General features: G+C 38.8%; 1 protein-coding gene across 1 annotated transcript in view; it reads left to right on the top strand.

Moving 5' to 3' along the window:
• LOC122064539 (probable acyl-activating enzyme 16, chloroplastic) overlaps nt 1-14,322 on the top strand; it is a 63,181-nt gene that overhangs the window by 10,467 nt on the left and 38,392 nt on the right. Inside the window, exons 3-4 of the mRNA XM_042628259.1 lie at nt 12,560-12,674; nt 13,155-13,242. Of these exons, the coding sequence (XP_042484193.1) occupies nt 12,560-12,674; nt 13,155-13,242 (203 nt within the window). The remainder of the gene's footprint in view (nt 1-12,559; nt 12,675-13,154; nt 13,243-14,322) is intronic.

Below are 14,322 nucleotides of genomic sequence, written 5' to 3'. Positions count from 1 at the left end.
GGGGTGGGGGTGGAGGGGAAGGGGGTGCCGGGTAGTACCTTATCATATGGACCCACCAAATATCTTATTAATTTCTTGCTACAGGGCAACTCATGAACTTAGAAAGTTCACTAACCTTTTTTTTTTTGGCAAAAAGAAAGTTTGCTAGCCTTGCAAAAGTACCCCTTAAGGTTCAAGCTACCTATTTGTAGCTGTGCTTGTGATACTCTGGTATCCCAGCAGAAAACTTTACAACTTGTCAATTTTGGACTTAATACATTACGTTCTTAACTTCTTATACAGTTAACTTAAAGCCCAATTAAGGCCTAAAGATGTGGAGAGTAAGTGAATCGGGCCTCCAAGGCTGGCTTATAGTTAAAGAAGGGGAAATGAGTACTACTTGGTCTATTTTTACATTTATGACGGTTTTGTTTTGGGCATATCTTTGCTGGTAGGCCCAAACGGTTTTTAGTGTTTGAAAGTGATCGTTTTGAAGCATCTAAGGTCAAAATGGGTTTTGGAAAAGTCTAAGTTTGGATTTATTGAAAGAAAAAAAGGGAGCAAGTTATAAGGATTTATTATTCTTTTGGATTTGTGGGTATTTCCATAACTTATTGTCAAGGGTTTATGAGCTTGGGCTTGCTTGGATTTTGGATTATATGGCTTTTAGTGGGGTAAAGGAGTGTGGTTTTGCAACTTTTAGAACTTTTACTAGTGCTTTGGGTGTGTAGAGAGAGAGAGAGAGAGAGAGAGAGAGAGAGATCTGCAATTGTGGAACCTTGGGAGTTCCAATCGATTAGATTGGGGCTGCCCTCCTTCATTCATTAAATATATTAGCTATTAAAAGTCCTACTAGGAATAGGAAAGAACAAAGTAGAACAAAATAGGAAACTAATACTAATTTCTAACTCCTAATTATACTCAGTCCTAATAGGACTAGGAAAAAACCCAAGGGAGGAGTTTGCGGCTTGCGGTCAACTCTTTTCTGACGATAGACTTCTAGCACTCCCCCTCAAGCTGGAGCATAGATGTTAATCATACTCAGCTTGTTACAAATATAGTCCACTCTACCACTCCCCAAAGACTTAGTGAAAACATTTGCAAGTTGTTCTCCAGTGCGGGCATGACTTGTAGAAATACCTCCTTGACGTAGCTTTTTCCGAACAAAGTAACAATCAACCTCAATATGTTTTGTCCTCTTATGCAATACTGGATTTGACGAAATATGGATCTCAGCTTGGTTATCACACCATAACTGCATAGAAGAAGTGCACTCAAACCCAAGTTTTGTTAACAACTGCTTCACTCACATCAACTCACAAGTGACATGAGGCATAGCGCGATACTCAGACTCTGCATTGGACCTAGCCACAACAACCTGCTTCTTGCGCTTCCAAGACACAAGATTACCACCAACAAATGTACAATACCCAATAGTTGATCGCCTATCAATAGCAAATCCAACCCAATCAGCATTATAGAAACCCTCAATACGACTATGTTTATGATCAGAGTATGGCAGACTATGACCTAGAGCTTTCTTGAGATATCTCAGAATAAGAATAACGGCATCCCAGTGAGACATCCGTGGAGACGAAAGAATCTGAATCACGACACAGACAGGGAAGGTAATATCAAGCCTAGTCACGGTCAAATAACTAAACTTTCCCACCAATTGTCCATGCTTCTCAGGATCATCTAAAAAATCACCACTTTGAACTGTGAGCTTCACATTTGGATCCATAGGAGTGTCCAAAGGTTTGGACCCTAACATTCCAGTCCTTGTCAGCAAATTGAGAACATAATTTCCTATGAGGGAGGGAAATACCTTTTCTTGACCAAGCAACCTCAATACCTAAGAAATACTTCAACCGTCTTAGATCCTTGGTCTGAAACTTCTGCTATAGATGTGTTTTCAGACTTTGGATCCTTCTAATATCATCTCCAGTGATGACAATATCATCAACATAAACAACAAGAAATATCCTTCCTGTGCGAAACTGTCAATAGAATATTGAATGATTATTGTCACGCTTGGAGCCTAAACTCGTGAATGACATGAGTGAACCTGCCAAACCATGCCCGAGGAGATTGCTTTAAACCATATAAATATTTCTTTAGTTTGCACACCATACCATACTCCCCCTGAGCAACAAACCCTAGTTTTTGCTTTATATAGACCTCTTCATGTAAATCTCCATGAAGAAAAGCATTCTTCACATCGAGCTGATACATCGACCATTGAGAAGAAGCAACAAGAGATATCAGAATACGAACAGAAGCCAACTTGGCCATAGGAGTTAAAGTGTCCAGATAATCAACTCCATACACCTGTGCATAGCCCTTGGCCACTAACTGAGCCTTCAACTGAGCAAGAGAACCATTTGGGTTTGCCTTAACGATATAAACCCATCGACAACCAATAGTGAACTTACCTTGAGGTAATGATACAAGATCCTAAGTATGATTTGCATACAAAGGAAGTAACTGCTCTTCCATAGCTGTCCTCTAACCAGGACTAGATAATTCCTCCGCAGTAGACTTAGAAACAGGATAACGAGACAAAGTAGATGGACAAGTATGAAAAGAGGAAGACAGACCAAAATAAGAAACAAATTTTGAAATGGGATGTTGGGTATAACTCCGAACACCCTTACGTTGTGCAATGGGAACATCAATATCAGAAACAGAAATACTTGGATCAGGGACTGTAGGCGAAGATGATGAGGTAGGGATAGTAGAAACAAGGGGGCGTTGATTATTTACGAGGACGATGAGTATAAACAATTGTGCAAACAGGTGGTGGGGGCACTCTGTAGAAGGTAGGGGCCCACTGGTGGAAGTGGTGGTGTCACCACTGCATCTGTGGTAATCTATAGAGAATAATGTTGAACAACATAGAGGGGAAGATCACCATCCATTTCAGACACAACAACATACTCATCCAAGTAAGAAACAGAATCAAAGAAGGAAACATCAATAATAACAAAATATTTTTAAAGTGTAGGGCAATAACAACGATAACCATTTTGAGTACGTGAATAACCCAAAATGATATACTTAGGATCACGTGGATCCAACTTTGACAAACTTGGATGATGATCGCGAATGAAGCAAACACAACCAAAAATATGAGGAAGAATAAACAAAGGGTCAGAAGGAAAAAGCAGAGAATGAGGAATAGCACCCTATAGCAATGATGAAGGCATTCGATTAATAAGATAACAAGCAGTTAAAACAGCATCTGACCAAATTGTTTGGACACCTTCATCTCAAACAGAAGAGACCGAGCAACCTCCGTTAAATGCCTATTTTTCCTCTCAGCAACAACATTTTGTTGGGGTGTGTCTAAGTAGGAAGATTGATGTATCAGACCATAACCAGCCATAAACTGAGAGAAATGGTTAGAAAAGTATTCCTTGGCATAATCGCTTCGTAAAACCTTGATAGTTAAATTAAACTGATTTTGAATTCTAACAACAAATGCACAAAAAAATAGAAAACAACTCACAACAATGCTTCATTAAATAAATCCCAGTAACTCTGGAATAATCAGCAACAAAAGTAACGAAATATTAAAAACCTAATTTGGAAGTGATGGGACAAGGACCCCATGCAATATCTTACACTGTGAAGCTTCCCAAATTGACATGACTCACAATCTAAACTGGAAATAGAACGAAAACGAGGATCAAGCTTATGTAAACTTTGCAGAGATGGATGAACTAGTTGACAATGGATTTGATGGGGGCTAAGAATACTTGAACATGCAACAGAAGAAGGATTGTCCTAAAAAGATAAAGCCCCCCAACTCTACTACTTCTACCAATCGTCTTCTTCGTCGTAAGATCTTAAAAAACATATGAATCAGGAGAAAATGTTACAGAGCAGTTGTAAGTTTGAGTAAACTTACTCACAGATAAAATATTAAAACGAAAATTTGGTAACTGAAGAACAGACAATAATGACAAAGAAGAGTTAAGACGAATATTTTCAGTACTTTTAAGTTTTAACAATAGACCCATTAGCCAACGTGACAGTAGCAGAAGACTCTTGAAAAGAGGAAAACCTGAGGTTGGATGCTCCTAAATCAATTATCCAGGGTTGAGAAGATGAAGAAAAATATGCAATATCATTACCTGTCTGGACAAAGTAGCAATGGAAGACTGAGGAGACGAAGTTTGAAACTGAGTATATAGTGCAAATTCTCCATCTGGCATCTTCACCAATTTACCTTTAGATTGTCCAAGCTGAAAAGGCTGAGAATACTCAATAACTGCTGCTGAATTGGCAAACTTTTTTAAGGGAGTTTGCCATGAAGTTTCCAACAAAAGCGTTGGATATGTCCTGGTTTAACACAATAATGGCATGTTCTTGTTGCCCCTGAACCATCTGAAGTGTTGGAAGTACTAGAAGGTTGCCCCTTACCTCTTCCACTGCTAGTATTACGAGCCCCACGTTGATTATTATTCTGTGACACAAAAGCGGAGCTATCCGCTGGGGTAGGTGCAGGATCATGAGAATTCTCTTGAGCTATCGATAAGACTCGAGAAAAGGTGTCTACAAGAGATGCATGATGTCACCTCCAAGAATCTGAGATTGACGACATCATACTCCAGTTCAAACCACCTAAAAAACCTATAACTGCGAGTTACTCTCGTTGGTTCTACATGTTCATGACATCATTACTAATAGGAAGTAGAGAATTCAACTCCTTGTACATCCTCTTGAAATCAACAAAGTACTGAGTCAGAGGCCGACCCTTAGATCAATCCTATAAAAATACTGAGATAGCTTATAGATGTGAGAAATGTTGTTTTGTCCATAATACAAAATGTTCAGATAATCCTATAACTCCTTCGCAGTATCGATGTGAGCAACAATATCAATGATAGAGTTATCCATTGAGTTCAACAGCTGGCCCAAAATACGTGCATCAACAGTATCCCACGTAGTATCAGTAGCAAACTTCACCTTTGTAAGATAATCATGTTGGTCACGGCCAGTCAAAACCAACTGCACAATTTTCTTCCACTGTTGAAAAGTGACAGCTTTTGAAAGCTTCTTCTCTGTAATTCTATCAAAGGATGAGGATATCACCTCAGTGATAACATTTTTTGGCTCAGTGTCAGCCATTGATGCAAAAAAATATAATAGAGAATTACCAAAGAACCAAAAGTTGATTCACAGAGAATAGTGAATCAGAGAACAAATCATAAAATTTTGATTGATCTTATGTAATTGATCCATCCTAATAGGAGAACAACTGAAATCTTTAGACAAAAGTCCTCCAAAAACCAATTAATGAAGGATTTACCCAAATCGTAAAACTAGGAAAAAAAAATAGGGATATCTGCGGTTAGGGCTCCAATAGAGCTAAAAATTTGATAGAATATCCTTGAAATGATGATGAAGAAAACCTCCAAAGGGTTTTCCAAACTGAGACCGTATTAAAGAGATATGATCTGTTACAATCCCAGATACCTTGTAATCAAACCGAAAGAAAGAGAGAAGAAGAAGAGAAGAGAGGAGAGAGGTACAATCGAAGGAGACTCCCAAAATATGAGAGGTGACTTGCAATCTTACCAGAATGGTTTGACCGCAGGTTTTCCCTATACTTAATATTATTTCATAAAGAGGAAAGTACAAGAATACCCCAAATCATAACACAATAACCCTAATCCAATATAATGGGCCGATATGACAGAATTGTCCCTATCGGTCCAGGGAAACTAGTACTAATCCCTTATTGGGATTAGCATCAGTCTCAACACTCCCCCCTTAAGTTGGAGCATACACATCATCCGTGCTCAGCTTGGTACAACCATTACGAAAACTAGGAGCAAACAGAGACTTAGTGAACATATTAGCCAACTAATCTGACGAAGGAACAAAAGGGGTATCAATCAGCTTCTTCAAAACAACATCACGAACAAAGTGGCAGTCCACCTCTATGTGCTTGGTCCTCTCGTGGAAGACCGGATTGCTAGCAATGCACACCGCAGCTTGGTTGTCACAATACATCTTCATAGGCTTGGTCACTGGAAATCCCAACTCCAAGAGTAACAACCGTAGCCATATCAACTCAACAGTGGTATGAGCCATAGCTTTGTATTCTGCTTCTGTACTAGATCGGGCAATGGTAGGCATTTTACTACACCAAGTAGTCAAATTACCTCCAACAAATGTACAATAACCCGTAGTAAATCTCTGATCACTAGCAGAACCAGCCCAATCAGCATTAGAATAACCAACTAGTTCCATATGCCGATTAGGACGATAGATCAGCCCCTTTCCAGGAGCACCCTTCAGGTGGCGAAGAACACGGGCAATAGCGTCCCAGTGTGCTTTCTGAGGAGACTGCATGAATTGACTGAGTACTCCAACAACATAGGAGATGTCAGGATGTGTCATAGTAAGATATATCAACTTGCCAATCAAACTCCTGTATTGATGCACATCCTTGAGAGGTTCGCCATCATCAACACCAAACTTCTGGTGAGGATCCATAGGGATATCAACAGGTCTGGAAGCAAGCATATCAGTATTAGATAAAAGGTCCATCACGTATTTCCTTTGAGATAGATTGATCCCTTTCTTGCATTGGATCACCTCAATCCTAAGAAAATAATGAAGTTGACCTAAGTACTTGGTCTGAAAGTGTTGCTGAAAAGAAGCTTTCACTTCAGAAATTCCTGCCTCATCATTACCAGTAAGTATAATATCATCAACATAAACTACAAAGACAACCAGTTTATCACCTCTGCGATGAACAAAGACATAATGATCAGAATAATACTGAGAAAATCCACAAGTAACTATGGTAGCATTGAACTTGTCAAACCATGCCTGAGGAGACTGTTTAATCCCATAGATAGCCTTGTGTAAGCGACACACACGACCTTTATTCTCCCCTTGAGCAACATAACCAGGAGGTTGCTCCATATACACCTTTTCCTGTAGATCACCATACAAGAAGGCATTCTTGATGTCCAACTGAAACAATGACCAGTTAAAGTTGACAGTAAGAGAAGTAAGCAGACGAATAGAGTTCAATCTAGCAACCGGGGAGAAGGTCTCAAAATAATCAACTCCATATGTTTGAGTATACCCCTTGGCAACCAGACGAGCTTTCAACCACTCAACAGAGCCATCAGAGTGATATTTAATAGTGTACACCCAGCGACACTTCACCAAATCCTTACCAGGAGGTAAATCTACCAGACTCCAGGTACCACGACTCAAGAGAGCATCCATTTCTACATCTATGGCAGCTTTCCACCCAGGGACTCGTAGGGCATCATTATGGGTGCGGGGAATAGAGTTAGTAGAAAGTGACTGGGCAAGGCCATGAAAGGTAGAGGGAAGATGAGACAATGAAACAAAGTTATCAGTAGGATACACAACTAGAGATTTTTAAGTGCAAGAACATGTACCTTTCCTTTGAGCAATTGGTACGTCATCAGGCGGAGAAGGATGAGGAGCTTCACCAGAGGGAGTCGACAGTGGAGGAAGTGAATCAGCTAGAGTATTGGTTGCTCCACTTGGCTGTCCAACCTTCTTCTTACGCTGATAAACCTATAGAGGAGGTGAGTCACTGGTACTAGGAATGTCAGGAAAGGGTATGAGAGAAGGAATGGGAGATGGAGAAGTCCACGCCATACCAGGCTGGGACACCTGAGGAGAAAAATAGGATGCGCCTTCGAAGAAAGTCACATTAGCACTAACAAAGCTCCTGTGAGTAATAGGGTCATAGCACTTGTACCCTTTCTGAGTGCGTGAATAACCAAAAAAAATGCATTTAGTAGACCTGTGGGACAATTTATCTACTTGCACATGCAAATTATGGACAAAACATACACATCCAAAAACTCGGGGAGGAACAGGAAAACTCGGTAAAGTAGGAAACATAATAGAAAAAGGAGACTTATCTGAGAGAACTGAAGATAGCATGCGATTAATCAAGTGACATGCAGTTAAAACACCATCACACTAAAAATTCTTAGGAACATGCATATGTATCATAATAGCTCGAGCAACTTCGAGGAGGTGCCGGTTCTTGCGCTCTGCGACCCCATTTTATTGTGGGGTATAGGCGCAACTAGTTTGGTGTATCATCCCACGGTTGGCACAAAAATCAGAAATATCATTTTGAGCATATTTTAAAGCATTATCGGACCGAAAAATTTTAATGAAAATGCCAAACTGAGTTTTTATTTCATTATAGAATTGGTGAAACACAGATAAAAATTCAGATCTGTCCTTTAATATGTAAAGCCATGTAAGGCGAGAATGATCATCCACAAAGGTCACAAAATAGCGAAAACCAAAGTTATTACTAACTCTGCAAGGACCCCATACATCAGAATGGACTAAAGAGATTAAAGATGGACTACGAGACATTGAGCAAGATGGGAAGGACACACGGTGATGCTTACCCAACTCACATGCCTCGCATTCTAACCTACGAACAGACTTAAAACTAGGAAATAAAATTTGCAACCTAGATAGAAACAAATGTCCTAAACGACAGTGCCATTAAAAAGGGGTCACATCTCCAATAGCAGTAGCAGCAACAGAAGAAGTAGGAGAGCCACAGTTGAGGTAATATAAACCATCCTTTTCACGCCCTTCACCAATCATCTTCTTCGTGTGAAGGTCCTGAAAAACACAGTAAAAGGGAAAAAAGGTTACTGAGCAATTTAATGAACTAGTTAACTGACTCACAGAGAGAAGGCTTAATGGAAATTGAGGAACATGTAATACAGAAGATAAAGTAAGGGAGGAGGTAGGTGATGTAGTACCATGGCCTACAACCAATGTGGAAGCACCGTTGGCAAGAATAACAGAAGTAGAACTGATACTAGAAGAAAAAGGTCTTAAAAAGTGTTGACTTACCAGTCATATGGGCAAAAGCACCTGAATCAATTATCCAGGGGGTAGAGGTAGTGGTAAGAAGGGCTGAGGTACCTGCATGAGCTAGGGTGGCAGCGGATGTAGACCCACCATTGGATGTATTAGAGGATGCCTCAAGAGTGTGCAACCACCAGAGCAACTGATTGATGTCATCGCGCAGACTGGTAGAGGAATCTCTTGAGGAAGATATCGGTTTAGTGTTAATGGAAGACACTGTGTCAGTACTATCATCTGACACTGCATGATTGACTAACTGGGTTGCCCACTCTGGTTTGCCATGCTTTGCCCAGCAAGTCTCTATATTATGGTTGGGCTTCCCACAATAAGTACACTGGTGAGTTGCACGATCAGACTGCTGTCCACTAGAACCTTGACCAGCCGACCCACGACCCCCCACGACCGCGACCACGACCACATCCACGGTTGGAAAGAAAGGCAGAATTGTCTTTGGAAGACTGATCTGGTTTAATTGATGTAGTGATAAGCTGCAGTAGCGAATAGGTGTCATTCAGGGTAGGAACAGTATCACCTGCTAGTAGATGCCCCTTCACTACCTTTAAATCATTGTTTAAACCAGCCAAAAATTTGGAGATGAAGAACTCATTGAGTTGAGCCTTCAATTTGGCAATGTCTGTGGTTAAGGGCTGGAAAACATTGAGTTTTTCAACCATTCCCCTGAAAATACTATAATACTCTGAAAGAGATCTGTCAGACTGGCGAAACTGGAACAACTTCTCATAGATATCATAGATATGGGTCATGTTCTTTTCTTGAGAGTATGTTTCATTCAAATCATTTCGCACTCCCTTTGCAGTAGAGTGAACATGACATTGGCAGCAACTTCTGGTTCCATATTATTCCACAACCAGATTAAAATCAAGGCATTCTCCTTCATCCATTCATTATATCCCTTGTCAGATGATGAAGGAGAATCAGAAGTAGTATACTGAAGTTTATCCTTGACCATATGATAAACCTTCACAGACTGAGCCCAAAGTAGGTAATTCGAACTTCCCTTGAGCTTGATAGAGGTATCAGGACATTGACATTGTCCGAGGCAGAAGCAGTAGATATAGGTGTAGTAGATTTGTTCTCACCCATGAGAACCAAAAGGAAAGTACAATAAATAAGGTCGTAGAGATAACCAAATCACAAAATCAGACCTGAACCACACAACCAGCGCAGGAAACCTTGCAATGAATCGAGTAGAGGCAACCTTGCTATCCAACAGCTTCAGGTCTTCAGTTAGGTACTAGTGAAACACAATCCATATGCAAAATAAATCACTTCATGTGATTTACACCATGGTAGATGCAGCAGGAGGTGGCTGCACACCAAAAACTTCAGCGCAAAACCGATATCAGTAGAGAGGAAACTGAACCACCTCAATTTGATTATAGAGGCTCTGATACCATGTTACAATCTCAGATACCTTGTAATCAAACCAAAAGAAAGAGAAAAGAGGAAGAGAAGAAGAAAAGAGAGAAGAGAGAGGTACAACCGAAGGCGACTCCCAAAAGATGAGTAGTGATCTATGATCTTACCATAATGGTTTGATCGCAGGTTTTTCCTATACTTAATATTATTTCATAAAGAGGAAAGTACAAGAATACCCCAAATCATAACACAATAACCCTAATCCAATATAATGGGCCGATAGGAGAGAATTGTCCCTATCGTTCTAGGGAAACTAGCGCTAATCCCTTATCGGGATTAGCGTCAGTCTCAACATGATCAAAATTGATTTTGGCAGAGTTCCAAAACGCTGGCAGCTTTGATCGATTTTTCCACTGCTCAAATATTTCAATCTTCAAACTAAAAAACCCAACCAGAGACTACTCTGAGTCAATCCTTCACAACATAATTTTTATTACAATCAATCAATCCTTCATTAAAAAATCAGCAAACTAGGGGATGAAACCACTCCCTCTAAGAAATTGTGGAGCTTTAGTAAGAACCAGTAACAACCTTAGTTGGAGAAGAGTAGTTACTGATGATGGAGGATGAGCCTTGATCGATTTCATCTTTAGAGATCAATGCTTTGATACTATGGAGAGAGAGAGAGAGAGAGAGAGAGAGAGAGAGAGAGTGATGCAATCGTGGACCCTTAGGAGTCCCAATCGGTTAGATTGGGGCTGCCCTCCTTCATTCATTAAATAGATTAGCTATGACAAGTCCTACTAGGAATAGGAAAGACTAAAGAAAATAGGAAACTAATACTAATTGCTAACTCCTAATTGTACTCAGTCCGAATTGGACTAAGACAGTTCTAATGGGACAAGGAATACCCAAGGGGGGAGTCTCCAACTTGTGTTAGACTTCTCCTTTCTCACGATAGACTTCTAACAGGGTGTTAAGTTAAAGTTAGATTGGTTGGATTCAGCATGTACTTTTTATTCTGTGTCCTAACATGCAACTATATAACGTGGTGAACCCCAAGCTGACCTTGTTTCCATAACATCTGTGAGCCATTCTCAGGTATAGCTTTCCAACACCTATGTGAAGGAATGCATTACTTCACATTGGAAAGCTGCAAGTGGGATGGAAGGTTGACAATGTTTCTTAAAGTACATACCATATACTGTAGGGGTATTCTTTGCATTTCCCTACTGTACAGTGCATAGTTGTCAAGGTGCTTATTCATGTGAAATATCATTGCCTTACTACAAGGCACATCATTTATTTATGTCAAATGTCATTTAAGTAAATGCTCATTTACTTGAGGTATTATTCATTAATAAGCACATAACCACTATTTGAATCCAATAAAAGTAGTTTAAATATCAAATTCTAAAAGTATAAAAAGTCAACCTTCAGTCCAGGAACAAAAATTGAACTTTGGTTGTACAGGTGATTTTCAACTTTCAAATGCTGGGGTTTTTCTCAATTCTGAAAATTTTACTGTTGCCTAAGCGCTTAGGCAACCCTCCAATGTCTTGGTGCCGTGACAACTATGTTACAATGTTAGTCATGATAGTTTAGTTCTTTACTGGTTGAATTCCCTAGTTAGAGTACTGTTAGTTTCCTAATAGAGATAGATTAGGATTCTCTTTTCTGTTTTTGCAAGGGCTTGACTTCCCTTTTGTAATTGGATTTGCTTCTATATATATACGATGGGAGGGGGGGGGTCTGCTAAGTAATAGATTCTGTTTCTCTAGCAGTTTCAACTTCCTCTTTCTTCTCTCTTATGTCTTCTTCTTCTTATTGCTGTTACTGGTTTTTAGTTCTTGATATTGTCACAATGTTGATGAAACATGTGGCGGCTTAATCACCGACAATCAAATTATGCATGAAATTTCAATGGATCACTGTAACTGTCGTAGTAGTGCCATCTTGTGGTTGTAAAAAGATTGGAATATTCCCTTTTTCTCCCGTAAAGCAAATGTACTTGGATGGATACATGTAACTACATTCTTTGATCTGATGGTAATTGTTGGAGTTGTCACTTAGGAAACTCGCCATCTAGTGGCATTGTATTTTCAGTGAAATTATGCTCAAAGATGGTCAAAATATTTTCTGTATTGATCTGATAATGTATTTCACAAACAACTTCTAATTTGTTTTTAGTTTGTTTTGGATTGAATTACATGGATGCTAATGTAACAAGTTTTTAAGCTTTCTCTGTAAGTTGTTTTGAAATCCTTTTTCCTTGTGACACTGGCAGCTCAAGCAACAGATTGTGGAATTCTCTGAAGGCCTTAGAGTCATTGGGCTGAAACCAGAAGAAAAGCTCGCCCTTTTTGCGGACAATTCGTGCAGGTGGCTTATAGCTGATCAAGGTATTCTGAAGTCACCTTCTTTGATTTTTATATTATTATTATTATTATTATTATTTATTTTTTTGTGGGTGGAAACATTTTTGTGCTGGAACCTTAATTGTCTGAAATAGTGAAATGTACTTTTCTTGTGACAAAGTAATGGAAATTGCTGGCCTTGGCTCTAGGTCAATTTAACTGATGTAGTTGTATTTTTTTTTTTTGGGGACGGGGGTAAATAAAAGATTCATTACTAAGGAAAGGAAAATATAGGGAAACCCCAAGAAGAAAAAAAAGGGGCGGAGGAGAAAAACAAGAAACCAAATTACAACTTACAAGACCCTGCCCTTACATGGGGGGGGCATCAGCCTGTAAAATAGGAGGAGGAAGACCCCAAGAACCAACAATCAATCTATTTCCTGTGGTATTTAAATTAGGCATATTTTATTCTTAATGAAATATTTGGTACTTTATTCTGATATTGAGTAAAATTTTTTGGCATAGGAATCATGGCCACTGGAGCAATTAATGTCGTAAGAGGTACAAGGTCATCTACTGAAGAACTATTGCATATATACAGTCACTCTGAAAGGTTAGGGCAAAAGCTTCCTTTTTTGTGTATATTCTGATCATTTTGTGAACCATCTCTGTTGTTGTATGACTTTATCAACATATGATCCCTAAGCTTGACTTGCATCTCAAGGTAACTACACTGTTTGTAAACTATATCATGCAACAGCTCAGCTGTATCTGTAATTAGATACAGGGTTTCCCAATGTTTCCGCTTAAGAGAGTCAGTGGTATCTAGATCAAAAGATACATCTACATGATCGAATGGTGCTATTAGTACCCAAAAAAAACTATTTATGTTTACTTATATTGTTATTTATTATCAATGCCAAAGTTGATTAAAAAAACACCTCATATCTTCCACTTGGAACCTGCTTGCAAAACGTCAAGGTGTACTTTACAATCTCATAGTGGAGAATTAATCTGATTGGTTGGGGGGGGGATTATAGTTTTCAAGGTGACCTAGGGCGATGGAGGCCAAGTGTTATTTTTTATTTTCCCTCTTTTCTAACGTTATTTAGTATGCTACGTATACCTTATGTCATAAAAAATCAACATTAAGCCACATCAAGTCATTAAAAATCAACATTAAGACACATTAAGTCATCAAAAATCAACATATAGAGAAATGTTCTTGATCTCTGATAAGTTTGATAGTCAAATGATTTTATTTTTACCTTAGACTTTTGGTATTAGGGAGAACACAAAACCAGATTTCCAACAAGTCTAAGATTACTTAAATCTAAGTCGTAATGACAAAGTTATATTCTGGTTAAACTTATTTTAAAATATGCGAATGCTGTTAAAATGGCATGAATGAAAATAGTTTTATGGACATCAAAACAAAATATTATTTACCACATTTTTGGTTTAGCAATGTTTTACCATGATAAGATTTCTAAAATTTTCAGAATTGAGAAAAACCCAAGCATTTGAAAGTTGAAAATCACTCGCACAATAAAAAAAATCCAGTTTTTATTCTTAGGGGTTGACTTTTTATCCTTTTGGAATATTTTTTTTTAAAATTATTTTTAATGGATACGCATAGGTGTGTATTTGCGTATTTATAAATAATATCTTAAGTAATGAAATAAAATGATAT

This window comes from Macadamia integrifolia, unplaced genomic scaffold, assembly GCF_013358625.1.
Source record: "Macadamia integrifolia cultivar HAES 741 unplaced genomic scaffold, SCU_Mint_v3 scaffold1680, whole genome shotgun sequence".
Lineage (NCBI taxonomy): Eukaryota > Viridiplantae > Streptophyta > Magnoliopsida > Proteales > Proteaceae > Macadamia > Macadamia integrifolia.
The sequence above is the reverse complement of the archived record's forward strand: the minus strand, read 5'-3'. Positions and strand labels throughout refer to the sequence as shown.